General features: G+C 46.8%; 1 protein-coding gene across 1 annotated transcript in view; it reads left to right on the top strand.

The window, feature by feature from the left end:
* FSTL1 (follistatin like 1) overlaps window positions 1-13191 on the top strand; it is a 52127-nt gene that overhangs the window by 33532 nt on the left and 5404 nt on the right. Inside the window, exons 4-10 of the mRNA XM_078066460.1 lie at window positions 1989-2118; window positions 3202-3234; window positions 4553-4683; window positions 8514-8632; window positions 9970-10082; window positions 10410-10520; window positions 12915-12991. Coding sequence (XP_077922586.1) covers window positions 1989-2118; window positions 3202-3234; window positions 4553-4683; window positions 8514-8632; window positions 9970-10082; window positions 10410-10520; window positions 12915-12991 — 714 coding nt within the window. The remainder of the gene's footprint in view (window positions 1-1988; window positions 2119-3201; window positions 3235-4552; window positions 4684-8513; window positions 8633-9969; window positions 10083-10409; window positions 10521-12914; window positions 12992-13191) is intronic.

Genomic DNA, 13191 nt, shown 5'->3' with positions numbered 1-13191 from the left:
CTACCTTGCTGGAGCTGCTAGTCAGCAGGGCAGGGCCAACAATTTCATCACCTTTATAAAAGCATACCGTGTCTATCTGAAGGACAAGGGATTTTCATCCCAGAAGTTAAAAACCAAATGTGAATGTGGGGATATTCTTTTTTAAAAAGATGTTTAGTTTTATAAGATTTTTAAGTCAAAATTTTAATAATGTTTTATGTAAGTCAAATAATACAGACATTTGTATAAACATAAAATTAGTAATCTTCCCCATAACCCTCAAATCCGATTAGTCTGAAATGACCTGTGTTAACAGTTCAATATATATTGTTCCACTTGTTTTTCTATGCTCCTATAAACATATAGGGCCCCCCCATTTTATACAAAAAGGAGATCATAATAAATATTTTGTAATAGCATCATGTTTATGTGGTAATTTTCCCATAGGTGGACATTTAGGTTGTTTCCTGAGTTGTTCGTCACTACAAACAATAACATCCTTGTGCAAATATCCTTACATGCTGCAGCCTTTATTTCTATAGGATTGCTTCCCACTAGGGCTTGCCAAGTCAAAGGATATGCACGTTTTTAGAAAACTACTAGATGAAATGAAGTTTTTTTAGGGGTTTTCGTTTGTTTGTTTTTAATGAGGTTTAAAAAGCAATGGGAACTTTTGAGAAATACTTCTTTTGTAAGCAGGATTCTGACAAGTTCTCACTCTTCAGACAAACATAAATACCTTCCTTCCCCTTTCTGTCAAACCAACAGAAGCCTAGAAATATATTTGCCTTTATGCAAATAAATACACCTAATTTAGTCCCCAGGTGAAGGATCTGATCCATCGTCTCAGAAGGGAAGTCCCCCAACTTACAAACATGAAAACCAGATCCATTGGGAACCCTAGGAGACCCTCCCCAGAGGTGTAGCTAGCCACTGTGTGATGACATGAGCCTGTACTTAGAGTCAGGAAACCTGCTGTCTAGTCTCACCTTGACCACATATATTTGTGTGATTTCGAGCAAATTAGTTTCCACTGGATGCTGCAAAGACAAGAGACGATGTTTGCCCAGCATGTAGAACATTTAGTAAGAATTCAATAATAAATATTGGTTAAATGAAGTTTGTCTTCCTAGACGTTGGTATTTTCATCTAAAATCGGAGAGGCAGGGCTGCCTTCCAGCTCCAGTGTTCTGTGTTTCTTCTTACCGCATCTGGTCTTTCTGGCTTTGGCGCCTTCATTAGGGCTGAGCTGAACTTGCTTCCCCCTTACCGCCTTTCAAAAACCGCAAAAGTCTAAAGAAACCAAGCTTGCCTGTGACCATGGCCCTTTAAATAGCCAGCGTAGAACCGAGTTGCCAAGTGAACTTTAGTCCATTTCCCTGTCTATAACGATTCTCTGCAATACTTCACAAAGACCAGCATCCCCAGCCCTGCCTCACAACAGCCCTTGCGAGATCAGGAGGAAAACAAAATGGCCCCCAAATACTACACAAAGCGAGAGAGCAAACATCTTTCTAGTTAAACCCCAGAAGAACTGAAGCACTGGGGCGTGTATGTGTGAGTGTGTGCGCGTGTGTGTGCATGTGCGCACGCCTGCCTGTCAGTCTCCACATCCCCCGCTCTCAGCTCTGGCTCTTGTGTCTTAGAATGTTGGTGTTTTAAGGGATCTGAGATCATCCAAAGAAATCGCGTGACTTTCTCCAAAGTGACAGAGCGTCCAGATTCCTGACTTCTAATAAAATGCCCTTCCTACTGATTCGATAGGGTCAGGGTGGTCTATTCCTTCACTGAATGAAAGAGATGGCCCTGAACCGGGATCAGCACAGGGGGCCACACAGGGCTGCAAAATGGTGGGGTGCCTCCAAGGCTGCACGGGGTAGAGTCACTGATGCCAGAGCTGAGGCTCCCTCCCAGGATGTAGCCGCAAGGTGCACGTGTGTGCGTGTCCGTGCACGCGTGCATGGGCTGGCACCCTGACCACAGAGACCTCCTCCTCGGGTCTGTTTCAGCAATGCAAACCTCACAAGAGGCCCGTGTGCGGCAGCAACGGCAAGACCTACCTCAACCACTGTGAGCTGCATCGAGACGCCTGCCTCACTGGATCCAAAATCCAGGTCGATTATGATGGACACTGCAAAGGTAAGGAGTGCTGTTACCACCATCTCCCAGCTCCAGCCAGAGGAGCCATGGGATGCAGCAGTGTGGCCTGGTTTCCCACACTCCTTTTCACTGGGCCACAGCACCCAAAGCCACGGAGACCACCCAGCTACTTGGAGATGCATGCTCTTGCGCTCATGAGCCTACTGGCTTTGCCCTGGATCCTGGCTTTGCCCAGACCCGTGCCCAGGGTTTCCTGCATCAGACTCCCAGGGGAGCTTCCAGTACTGTCTGCAGTGCATAGGGAACCACAGCAATAAGCAACAATAATAAGGAAGTGTTTAAATGAACTCTATGCCTTTTTAAAAAGCAGGTGAATTTCACTTTTTATTTATTTTTTAAAGATTTTATTTATTTATTTTAGAGAGAGAGTACGGTAGGGTGGGGGCAAAGGGAGAGGGAGAGAGAGAATCTCAAGCAGACCTCACGCTGAACACAGAGCCCGACACGGGGCTCAATCTCATGACCGAGATCACAGCCTGAGCCAAAACCAGGAGTCGGATGCTTAACCGACTGAGCCACCCAGGCACCCCGAATTTCACTTTTTAAATTTGGGCTCCTCTCAGCCCTGGTCTATATATTTCCTCTATTTTGCACTCAAACCATTGCCAGTAGGGTAAGAGGGAGGGGGTCCTAAGCTCGTTGCTAATTAGACACGAGCTCCCTGCCAAGCCGCAGTCCCACTCAGCAGCTCCCATCCTGAACTGCCCTGGTGAAACAAGAAACTGTCTCCACATGTGGGTCTCCACTCCATTTTCCTCTCTATAATGATTCCATGTGAATTCTCAAAGTCCCAGCCACCCATCCCCACCCCTCAACCTAACAGGAGGAGGTATGAGACCAGGAAGGCTGACTCAGTGGCCCAAAAATGTCAGATAGAGCCGGGAAGAAAAAGATCTCCCTACTTAGGCCCTGGAAGAAGGAAAGGTGACAGGGACCCCGGACAAAATGATGAAAAGATTGTAAGTGGCCCCCTTAACGTGGGATGATTTTAATCCAAGCAATACACAGAAATGTTCTTTTGTATTCACTTGGCCTTACGCATTTTCTCCTTTTGTCTTGCAGAGAAGAAATCCGTAAGTCCATCTGCCAGCCCAGGTGAGAGCCTGTTTTTTTCTCCAGGGTGCCTTTTAGGGAAGAAATTCTTTTTGTGAGGGAATTTTGTGTTTCACATTCCTTGCTGAAGCTCACAAGATCTGTGTGTCAGAACTTGTGACCCAGAACTGGTCACTCCTCAACATAGCTCAGAAAAGCGGCAAAACTGCATTTTTTTTTTTTTTTTTTTTGTGCTTGACATTTGAAGTGGCTGGTTGAGTCAGAATGTTGGCTGTGTTTTCCATTTTTGCTGAGTAGTGATTGCATTAAAAGGACAGGAAAGCCACTGAATCTTTCCTTCAATGCTCTGTAAGATAGGCTGATGTCACAGGACTAGCAGAATCAGAAGGCACAACTTTTTTTTGAAAGGAGATAATTGGAAATGCCAGTAGGACTTTTTCCGTGGTTTTCTATGAATCAAAATTACAATTTCATCATTATAGTTACAGAACCTCTAGCATATGCTTTTCCTTAGATCTTTACAATAATCTTGTGAGGTAGACCTTATTGTAATGACCTCATAGATGAGGAAATCAAGGCTCAGAGAGGTTAAGTGAATTTCCCAGCATTAAACAGCTTGGAAGTGGCAGCCCAGATTTCCATACCCCTGGCTCAGGGCCCTTAGCACATCCCAGTGTGTGTTGTCTTCCAGGAATTTCCTCTTGCCAAAGCTCTCCCTTCCCCATCCCCCATCTACCCAACTCTCAGTCCCACCTGTTATTGCCAAGTGTCTTGCAACAGCTGTCCAGAGCAGGGTTTCAGCATGGCCCTTTCTTGACCTTGTTTTCTGTGGTTTAGAACAAAGGATAATGCAGACAGTGTAAAATTTTAAGTGGGAGAGTTTTGATAGACCCAGTTGGTAAGAGGAAAAAGCCTTAGAGAGAGAATGTAAAATCTGGTGGCATGAAGGATTATAATGTGCTCCTTCATGCACTTATTATTTCAGCGCGTCTGTGAGCCAAGAGAGCTGTTTACTGATTGATAGATTTTTTCCCCCTTAGCTTCGAAGTTAATGAAAATGTCCTTTATTTTTCTGCCGATGTTTTTCTCACCTAAGCAACATAGTCTCCCTTTTCAATATTCTCAATTCTTATAAGTTTTTTAGAAACATAAGCTTGAATCCTGGTTTAGTCACTTTCCAGTTGTGTATCCTGGGTTGACTCCTATAAAATGTGTGTGATAATTTTGTGTCCCTGGAGTGCTGTGAAAATTCAATGAGATGTCGCATGCAGAGCCCCAGGCACTGAACCTCCCATGTAGTGGATGCGGGGTGACCTTGGGGTCCTCACCACTCAGCTGACCTCCCTCCCCTTTCCTGCAGTTGTTTGCTATCAGTCCAACCGCGATGAGCTCCGGCGTCGCATTATCCAGTGGCTGGAAGCAGAGATTGTTCCAGATGGCTGGTTCTCTAAAGGCAGCAACTACAGTGAAATCCTAGACAAGTACTTTAAGGTAATCCAGAATTGGGGTCAAAGACTCTTCAGCCACAGACAAAGAGAGACTTCCTCTCCCATTGCCTGATCGCATCTTCCCATCATTCCATGAAGCTATGACATTTGCTTTCTGACCAGCTTGACCAGTGGGATTCCAGCAGTAGAGCCTTTGGGATCTACTGCACATGTATATGGCCAGGCTGTATCCCCCTACCCCATATGTATCTCCCTACCCTCTACCTCATAGAGCTGGCTGTTGATACAGTATACCTTCTGATCTCACCCAGACCCAGGCATTTCCCACCCAGCTTGACATTTCTCTGAGTCATTAACTTGATTGTCTCTGGCCTGTAGAGCTCCTCATCATCTGAGAAGAGTCCACGGACTGGCATTCCATGGGTCCAGGATTCTTCATGAACCTAGATATTGCTTGTCCCATCACTTAGTTTAAGAGACAGGTGGTTCCAATTAGGGACAGGAGAGATGCTGCTTTGATAAAAGTCGGAAATAGTAGTTAGCAATGAGTAGGGCTTGCATGGCATGGAGATTTTTCAGATAGCCTGAGACATTGTTAGAAGAAGCAGTTAAGGACACTCTTCCAGCTGACTGACAAGACACAGACTCACACATATGTACATCACACCCCAAGATAAAAATACCATAAGCAGAAGCATGCGCACCACACACACATCCCACATACAGAGATGCACACCCCACACAGGGACACAGCCTCCTCACCGACACACATTCAGATACCCACATTGCCACATAAGGAAAAAGCCCCCTTCACTTACAGACACATATCTCTAGGTAGATGCCCTCAGATGCTCATCCACAGACGGACATGTTCTCACATGTCTCCAGGGCCTGCTGTCCCAGGCTGTAACCAGTCTGGACTCACAAGCAACCCCAGACACATGAGGGATTTCTCGGTGGCTCTGTGGCCATCACATGTGGTCAAAACCAGCCTGGTCTGCGGATTCCTCTTCCTAACTGACTTTATGGACCCCACAGATGGAGAAATACTGGATTGGGTATTTGGTCGTTTAAGACTTCGCTTGTGTTCCTGTCTTTAGCGAGTTGTTTCTCCCGTGGCAGAAAGTATGTCTCTCTGGGTTCCAAGTGTTTGAGATCACACCTGGCTGAGAAAGCACAGCCCTTCTCAGTCTATCCTCTGTCTCACTCCCCCAGCATTACAGAGCCCTTGGGGCAGAGGGTAGTTCCTCATCTCCAGAGAAACACATGATAGTACAAAGACAGGAGAGTCACACAGGAGCAGAAAGTAACTCGAAGAAAATGGTTTTTCAGAAGCTGAGTGAGCAGCACCTGCCAGGTTGTGTGCAGTGACTTGGCTATGGCTGCTAAGGCCCAGGAGACCCAGAACACTCTTTCCAAGGGGCCTCTTGGGACCTTGTAATCATTCCTAGTGGCTGGCCCCTTGGAGGCACCCTGCCTCAGGCATCAATGGAACCTGCTACTAATTTGATTCCCAAGTACCTGGGCCTCACACCCCTCTCCACACCTCTCCACCTGCTCTGGCAGTAACTTCTCCAATTGAGACCCCTTGAGAAAGTAGTTTCCTGTAGGGCATTCTCACTCCTAACCACAAAAGCTTGATCATGACTGACTCACACAACGCTTGCTTTTCCCAGACACTCTGGCAGTGTCCTCTGAGAAAATAGGGGTTTCACTATCTACTTTTTGGTGGTTATTGGAGTCCTGTGTGGTGCAGTCTTCAAAGGGAGGTTCCTTCCCACTAGGCAGATAACTGCCTGTTGGTGAGAGATCTGGTATCTCACAGAAACTGTTTCTGAACCAGGGACTGCCCTCCAGCCCAGCTGGTATTCCTTACATGAAAATTAGTTGAAAAGAAAATCTAATCAGAATTGGGATAAGACCAAAACCAGACTCTCACTTCACCTGGTGATTCATTCATGATTTCTCCAGTGAAAGTGTAACAGACCCAGGTAGAGAGAGCCTGTCATGGTCACGTCATAGACACACGCTGGACTCCTGGTGGCAGACCCCCCTGGTGGCCAGGGCCACAATCGGAGCCAGACTTCTTACCTCCCTTACTCTGGGATCATGTCCCCCATCACCACGGCTGCTGTGTGAGCGAGTGCAGGCCCCCGGGCAGTCCAGGATATTTCTGGGGCAGGTACCAGACCTCTGTTTTCCTGTGGATTCCACATACAGAGCTGGCCTGGGGAGGCCTGCTTGGTCCCTCCTGACATGAGCGTGCAGACTGGCTCTCCCCTCGGCTCCAGGCCTGTATCCTGGCCCCACTGAATGTGCAGTGTGGGCACTTAGCGCTGCCTTTTGGGAGCTGCCTGGGCCGTAGTCACAGGTTCCTGGTGGCCCCAGGGGCCGTGTGGCCCCGGGTCTGCAGCCATGGCTGCGCGACTCCTCTTCAGGCTCACTCTCTCATCGGGCTGTGATGCTGTTGGGGTCTGTGAGGGTTGCTTCTGTCTGTCCAGCACTTGGAACATTTGGATTCAAGAAAGTCCTGCACTACTAAGAATGACCCCTGGCCAACCTTATTTCATTTCTCTCCATTAGTTAATCAAGCCTTCACAAGGTGAAGGGCGGTTTCCTCAGGGTGGATGTATAGGGACTAGAGAACATCTGAGACCTGTTGCTAGGAATTGGGACAAGAATGATGCAAGGGCTAGCATGGTTTTATACATACCTGGCATTATACATACCATGGAAAGATTTACAACCTTAGAGTAGAACACATGTGACACAGGACAGTCATGGAAGGAGAGTCCCTTCTACCTGGAAGCCTAGACAGACTTTTCTTCCTGAAGCCCTTACACCATCTGGGGAGCCACCTTGAAAGTAACATGGGAATGCTGATTATTTCCCAAGGCAGCAAGACGAGGCAGCCTAGGGAAAAAAATTTTCAAAAACATTTTTCCCCCATTGAAACTATTTAGGAGAGCAGCAGTATCAACTTAGAATTTGATAAGATCTTGACCTCAACACCCTCCTCCTGCAGTGGCGGCCTGGGCATGTTGAATGGTCCCAAATGGCTATGGTCTAGGTTTAGCATCTTGCCAAAGAGGGGATAATGCCTGAGCTCACTGTACCCTCACCTTGTGCTCGTGGGATGTCAGCTGGGTCATGAGGACAGCCTGTGTTCCGTAAGCCAAGGACCTTGCACACATCAGCAGTGGGGCCCCCAGCCCAGAGCAGAGGGGTTGGGGGGGGGGGGCTTTGCACCATCTCTGCCTGCAGGTTATCAATTGGGGGCCTATGCTTGTGACTTCTCACTGATGTGCTTGGTTAGAGGTGCCAGTGTGAATGTTAAGCATGAGAGCAGGCCAGGGAAATCAAGCAGCAAGAAGTGGTCTTGTGACTCCCAGAGTGAGCTCTGAGGGTCACCTGCATTGTTGTTCCGAAGCAGCTTGTTAGAAATATACACATCCTGGGCTCTGCCACAGATTCTGATTTAGAATGTTGTTACATGTCCAGTGAGGTTTGAGAACAGGGTCTGGTGGCTGGCCTGCACCCAGATGTTATGTGGAGAATGTCTGCAGGACAATGTCAGGGATGAGGCTGCAGAGCGCCCACAGGGACCCCAGCTGCTTGCGTGAACACAGGCCTGTATCCCAGCTGCCCTTCTGAGCAAGGTCTGGGTTTGAAAGGCCCTCGTGGCCTCTGCCCACATACTTTCCCTCTCTCATCTTGGGGTGCAGGTGCCTTCCCACATCTTCAAGCCTGTGTTGCTGTAGCTCTGAGGCCGGGGCAGGGTTGGAATGAGCAAGATGAACCAAAGATGGGTCAAGCTGAGTGGGAGACAGTTCTACAAAATGTTCCTGAAAGAGCTCTTCATCCCCTTTCTAGAATGTTGATAATGGTGACTCTCGCTTGGACTCCAGTGAATTACTGAAATTTGTGGAGCAGAATGAAACTGCCATCAACATCACTACCTATGCAGACCAGGAGAACAACAAACTGCTTAGGTGAGTGGAGTTGAGGGGTCTGGGAGTGGTCCATGAGGCGAAGGCTGGTTAGGAAAGGGGATTTGAACCCCTTCCTCCCTACAGGGAGCAGCCAGTGCAAGTGAAAAGTAAAAAGCAAAATAGGAATTCTGTCCTGGTCTATTTTGTGAACATTATGAACTAATATATTGAGCACCCCTGGTATCTGATCAAATAGTTACTGTTTTTGGCCAGAACTTGCAAGCAATGGAATGTAATCTTAAAATAAATTATCAAGGTCACATCAGAGCAAAAGTGTTTCTGAGTATCGTGGGTAATGTTTTAATGGTTAATTTTCTGAAGGAATTACATTACTGTATTCTTTAACTGCAAGTCTAAAATAGCTTTAGTTCTGATTTTTAAGATAATTGGTGCTATTTCACATAGAGAACCCTAATTGTCACAAATGAGAGCCTGTCCCTGTCCTTTTCTGATATTATTCCAGAGTAAATATTAATAAAAATTAACCCCTAAGAAACTTCTGGTGTGGTTCCAGTACATCAGCAAGAATTAAAAATAGAACAGCACCTCTTTTGTTCAGAAGAAATAGAAAGCATGAAGCCCAGATTCTAGAATGATTCTTTCTTAGTAGTCCAAGACTTTACAGTATAATATTTGAAAATCCTTCATATTTTGATAACTTGAAATTAGATAATATTTTACAAGTTCAATGTTTGATCTTCCTAATATCCCAGTGAAGGAGGCCTCCCTGTCCTCATTTTACAGATGAGAAAACAGGCTCAGAATAGTTGAAGAGCTAGCTCAAGGCCGTTTGGGTAGGAAGTGATTGAACTAGGGCTCAAATCCAGGCCAAGAGGAGCATGAGGGAACTGGGGTTCCATAAAACTTTTCTGAACATATGTTTATCTTTCTAGAATAGTGATAATGACGATGCCTGCTTGAACTCCATCACACATTCCATTCCTATCATCTATTCATCTCCCTTCTGTTTTGATTTCCCTAGTTTGGTTGACTTAACCAGTACCATGGGGAAAGGCAATTGCTCATGGAAGGTGCATAGGCAGTGAGAACATTTGTCAATCAAAGTGGACAAAACCATTCAAGAAACTTTAGTCTTCTTGGGTGCATTTGAACAGTGTGAATAATCTGACATCAAGTATAACAAAGTAAAGGTTGGATGCTTACAGGAGTCGGGATGGATGATGCTTGTGGGAAGGCAGTGCAGAAAGTTCTTCAATTAACAGTCGCCCCCTTGGCCTCCTGGAGGTCCCAGATGTATGTGATCCCAATGTTTAGTTCCTTTCTGTGGGAGTGAAGCTGAGGTCTTGCTGACATATTTCTCCTGTATTTTGTTCCAGAGGGCTCTGTGTTGATGCTCTCATTGAACTGTCTGACGAAAATGCTGACTGGAAACTCAGCTTCCAAGAGTTCCTCAAATGCCTCAACCCGACCTTCAATCCTCCAGAGAAGAGTATGCTTAACCTAAGAAATATGAAGCTGTAGGGAATGGGGGCCTTTGGGGAGGGCCAAGATAAAGATACTTGATGGAATTTTCCAGAGCTTGCTAAGAAAATTTCCTTCCACAATTCTAGACTGGGCCCTAGCCTATCATCTACATGCTGAGGTTAGCGTCCAGAAATCTTTGGATCGATGGCATCATTTACCCAGATATGTTGCCTCTGAAGGATAAGCCGAAGCAGGTCTTGTCTGGGAAAGGGGTAAAGTGCACAGACGGTAGCCAGCAGGTCCTGTTCCACCCTCACCCTAAACCGATGCCCCTTATTTCTGGTCCCACCAGAGTGTGCCCTGGAGGATGAGACGTACGCAGACGGAGCAGAGACCGAGGTGGACTGTAACCGCTGCGTCTGTGCCTGTGGAAACTGGGTCTGCACAGCCATGACCTGTGACGGTGCGCTGTCCCTCAGGCAGGAGGAAGGAACGGCGGGGAGAGAGCGACCTTTGTGAACCCAACATAGGAGAAGTCGGGGTGGGGATGATGGAGAAGAGTGCAGTGGCCAGGAGCAAGGAAACCGGGGAGCAAGTCAAAGACTCCAATTTGTAGTGTAAGAGTGCCCAGTGGGCCGCATCGAGGGCAAAGCACTTCTGCCAGATGCGTTAAGGTCAATACTCATTCCAGAGGCTTGGCAGAAGAGAGGTTTAAGATGCAGGGCAAGGTCAAATGTTGATATGAGATTGGAATAATAATAATAAGAGTAACAATAATGATAATGAAAGCAAATACTTAGAGCTGCGTGCCAGGCACTCTCCTACGCACTTTACCCACTTAATCCTTAGAACAGCTTAGGAAATCCTCTATGTAAAACCTCAGGTGGTTGGAAGACAAAATGACTCCTCCTTGCCATCCATACCCAGCAGAAAAAAGAGAAATGTTCATAGGCCCTATTTGAATTAACAGACTCGGGTAATCCCTAAGGAAAAAAAAGTTGAGACATGGTCAGTGTGGGTTGAGGAGATAGAGATGTCAGAGAGAATTTGGGAGACAAGTGCAGAAACCACATGGCATGTTGGAATGATGCCAAAGATCAAAAGAAACTCTTGAATCAGAGCCAGGTCATAGGAAAAAAACAGGCACCGTTCAGATTAGAGGAAAGACAGTGAGGGTGAAGCCAGGTCTAGAATGGAGAGTCACATTGGGTTTGAGAAGAAAGGTCAGTTGGCAAGAACCAAACCCAAAATTTACACCAGATGGGGTGAATTTAAAATTAAATCTTAAAAAAACTGAGACAAAAAAAAGCAGACTGGTCTTAGGATCATGTTCAGGGAGGTCAGATAAGATGGTAACTGGGAGACAGAGGTCAAAGATCCAGAAGAGGTGATTCTAGATAAGAAGCCTAGGCAGCAGCAACAGTACAAATGGAACTCAGTCCTACCAGGGGATCCCTAGTCTGTCACTGCCCAGGACCAAGTTTCTTCTCAGTGTGGAAAGGCAAGAAGCCAACACAATTCCAGAGACAAATGAAAGAGCAGGAAGAGGCTGTTTAGAAACTTAGAAATTGCTGGAAGTCAAAACTGTAAGTCAGGGTAGCCAGGCTAAGCACACAGTAGCTACTGAAGCCAAGAGAGAACATCTCAAAATATGACCCAACATGCCTCAATCAGGAAGCATCCTATATTTATCTTCCCAAAACCCCCTGTGGTAGCTCTCCACACCTAACTGTGCCCGGTCTGGCTTTGTAAGGGTAGCCATCCATTTCTAAGACACAGGCAATTGTTAAATCGCTGGTTTACAGAATAAGCATGCCCATCTGGATAATAAACCCCATCACATGCATCAGACAAAACCCAAATGATCGCCTCCATGAGACAGTGCCCATTTCCACAGCCACACTGGACAGCTCGTCCTCCCTCTCCGGGTGGCCCAGGTTCAGGGCCCTCTGTGGTATAGTATAAAGAGCACTGGAGATGGCAGTGCCCCAAGGTGAGCCTGCCTTGGTGTGTGGGCCATGGATCTGAGAGGACATTGTAGAGGCCGCATTCCAAAGTCAGTACCTGAAAGGCAATCTGGTCTTAGATCACAAATCCCAGTGGGGCAAAGAAAAAGGGGCGTCAAGACGTGAAACCAGGTGGAGCCAGAGCTGAGGGAAACTGCCATGAGGGGCAGATTAATGCCAAACTCGAGAAGGCATGGTGGAGCGGTGTTTCCTCACAGCAAACACTGTTCTCGGTAAACGTACAGATTGCCTCCCAAACCTACTGAATCAGTATCCGCAAAAGGGCAGCTCGGGAACCTACGTTTTTAGGATGTATTCTATGATTTTTTCTAGCCACCCTGTAAATTTGGGAAACATTGCTAGATGCAGTGGTTATCAACCCTGGCTGCACATTAGAATCACCTAGAGCCTTTATAAAATCCTGGCGCCCAACAATTAAATCAGAATCTAAAAGTAGAATTTAAACAATTGTATCTCGAAAATTTCTGTAGGACATTTTGCGGGTGTGGAAATGGTTGAGAATCACTGGCCTAGAGGATCTTCCTGAGTCAAGACCCAGATACTCCCCATAGCTTTCCCTGCAGGCCCTGCCCCTGGCATGGCTGCGCTGGAGGGGGGAAGGCTCCCCTGAGGCCAGAGGAAAGTGAAGGAGATTGCTTTGTTCACAGTGTGTTACTTTGAAGGTGTCCGTTGCACTGGGACACTTCATATTCACAGAAATGCAGGCAGTTCACCCTTCCTTCCATAGGTTAAATGGGAGAGGAAATTGAGAGCCTACAAGGTAGCTATTGGTGGGAGCTGAACTGACTTCCCTCTGTGACCACTGCTCTGAGCTTTGGTTCTTCTTGCAGGAAAGAATCAGAAGGGGGCCCAGACCCAGACAGAGGAGGAGATGACCAGATATGTCCAGGAGCTCCAAAAGCACCAGGTGAGTTGCCACCTCCATGCTGGCTCAGGATCTGCTGACCACTAGGCCCTTCCACCATTCAGATATTGCCTAATGTTGCATGAGAGCAAGGGGCCACTCTGGTCCATACAGTAAGTCCTGAATGGTAAACCCACAGTATCAAACCATGATATAGACAGTTCCCTGATGGAGTCCTTCCAGGGTCCAGCAGGTCCCAGCAG

Source organism: Halichoerus grypus, chromosome 1 (genome assembly GCF_964656455.1).
Source record: "Halichoerus grypus chromosome 1, mHalGry1.hap1.1, whole genome shotgun sequence".
Classification (NCBI taxonomy): Eukaryota; Metazoa; Chordata; class Mammalia; order Carnivora; family Phocidae; genus Halichoerus; species Halichoerus grypus.
The sequence above is the reverse complement of the archived record's forward strand: the minus strand, read 5'-3'. Positions and strand labels throughout refer to the sequence as shown.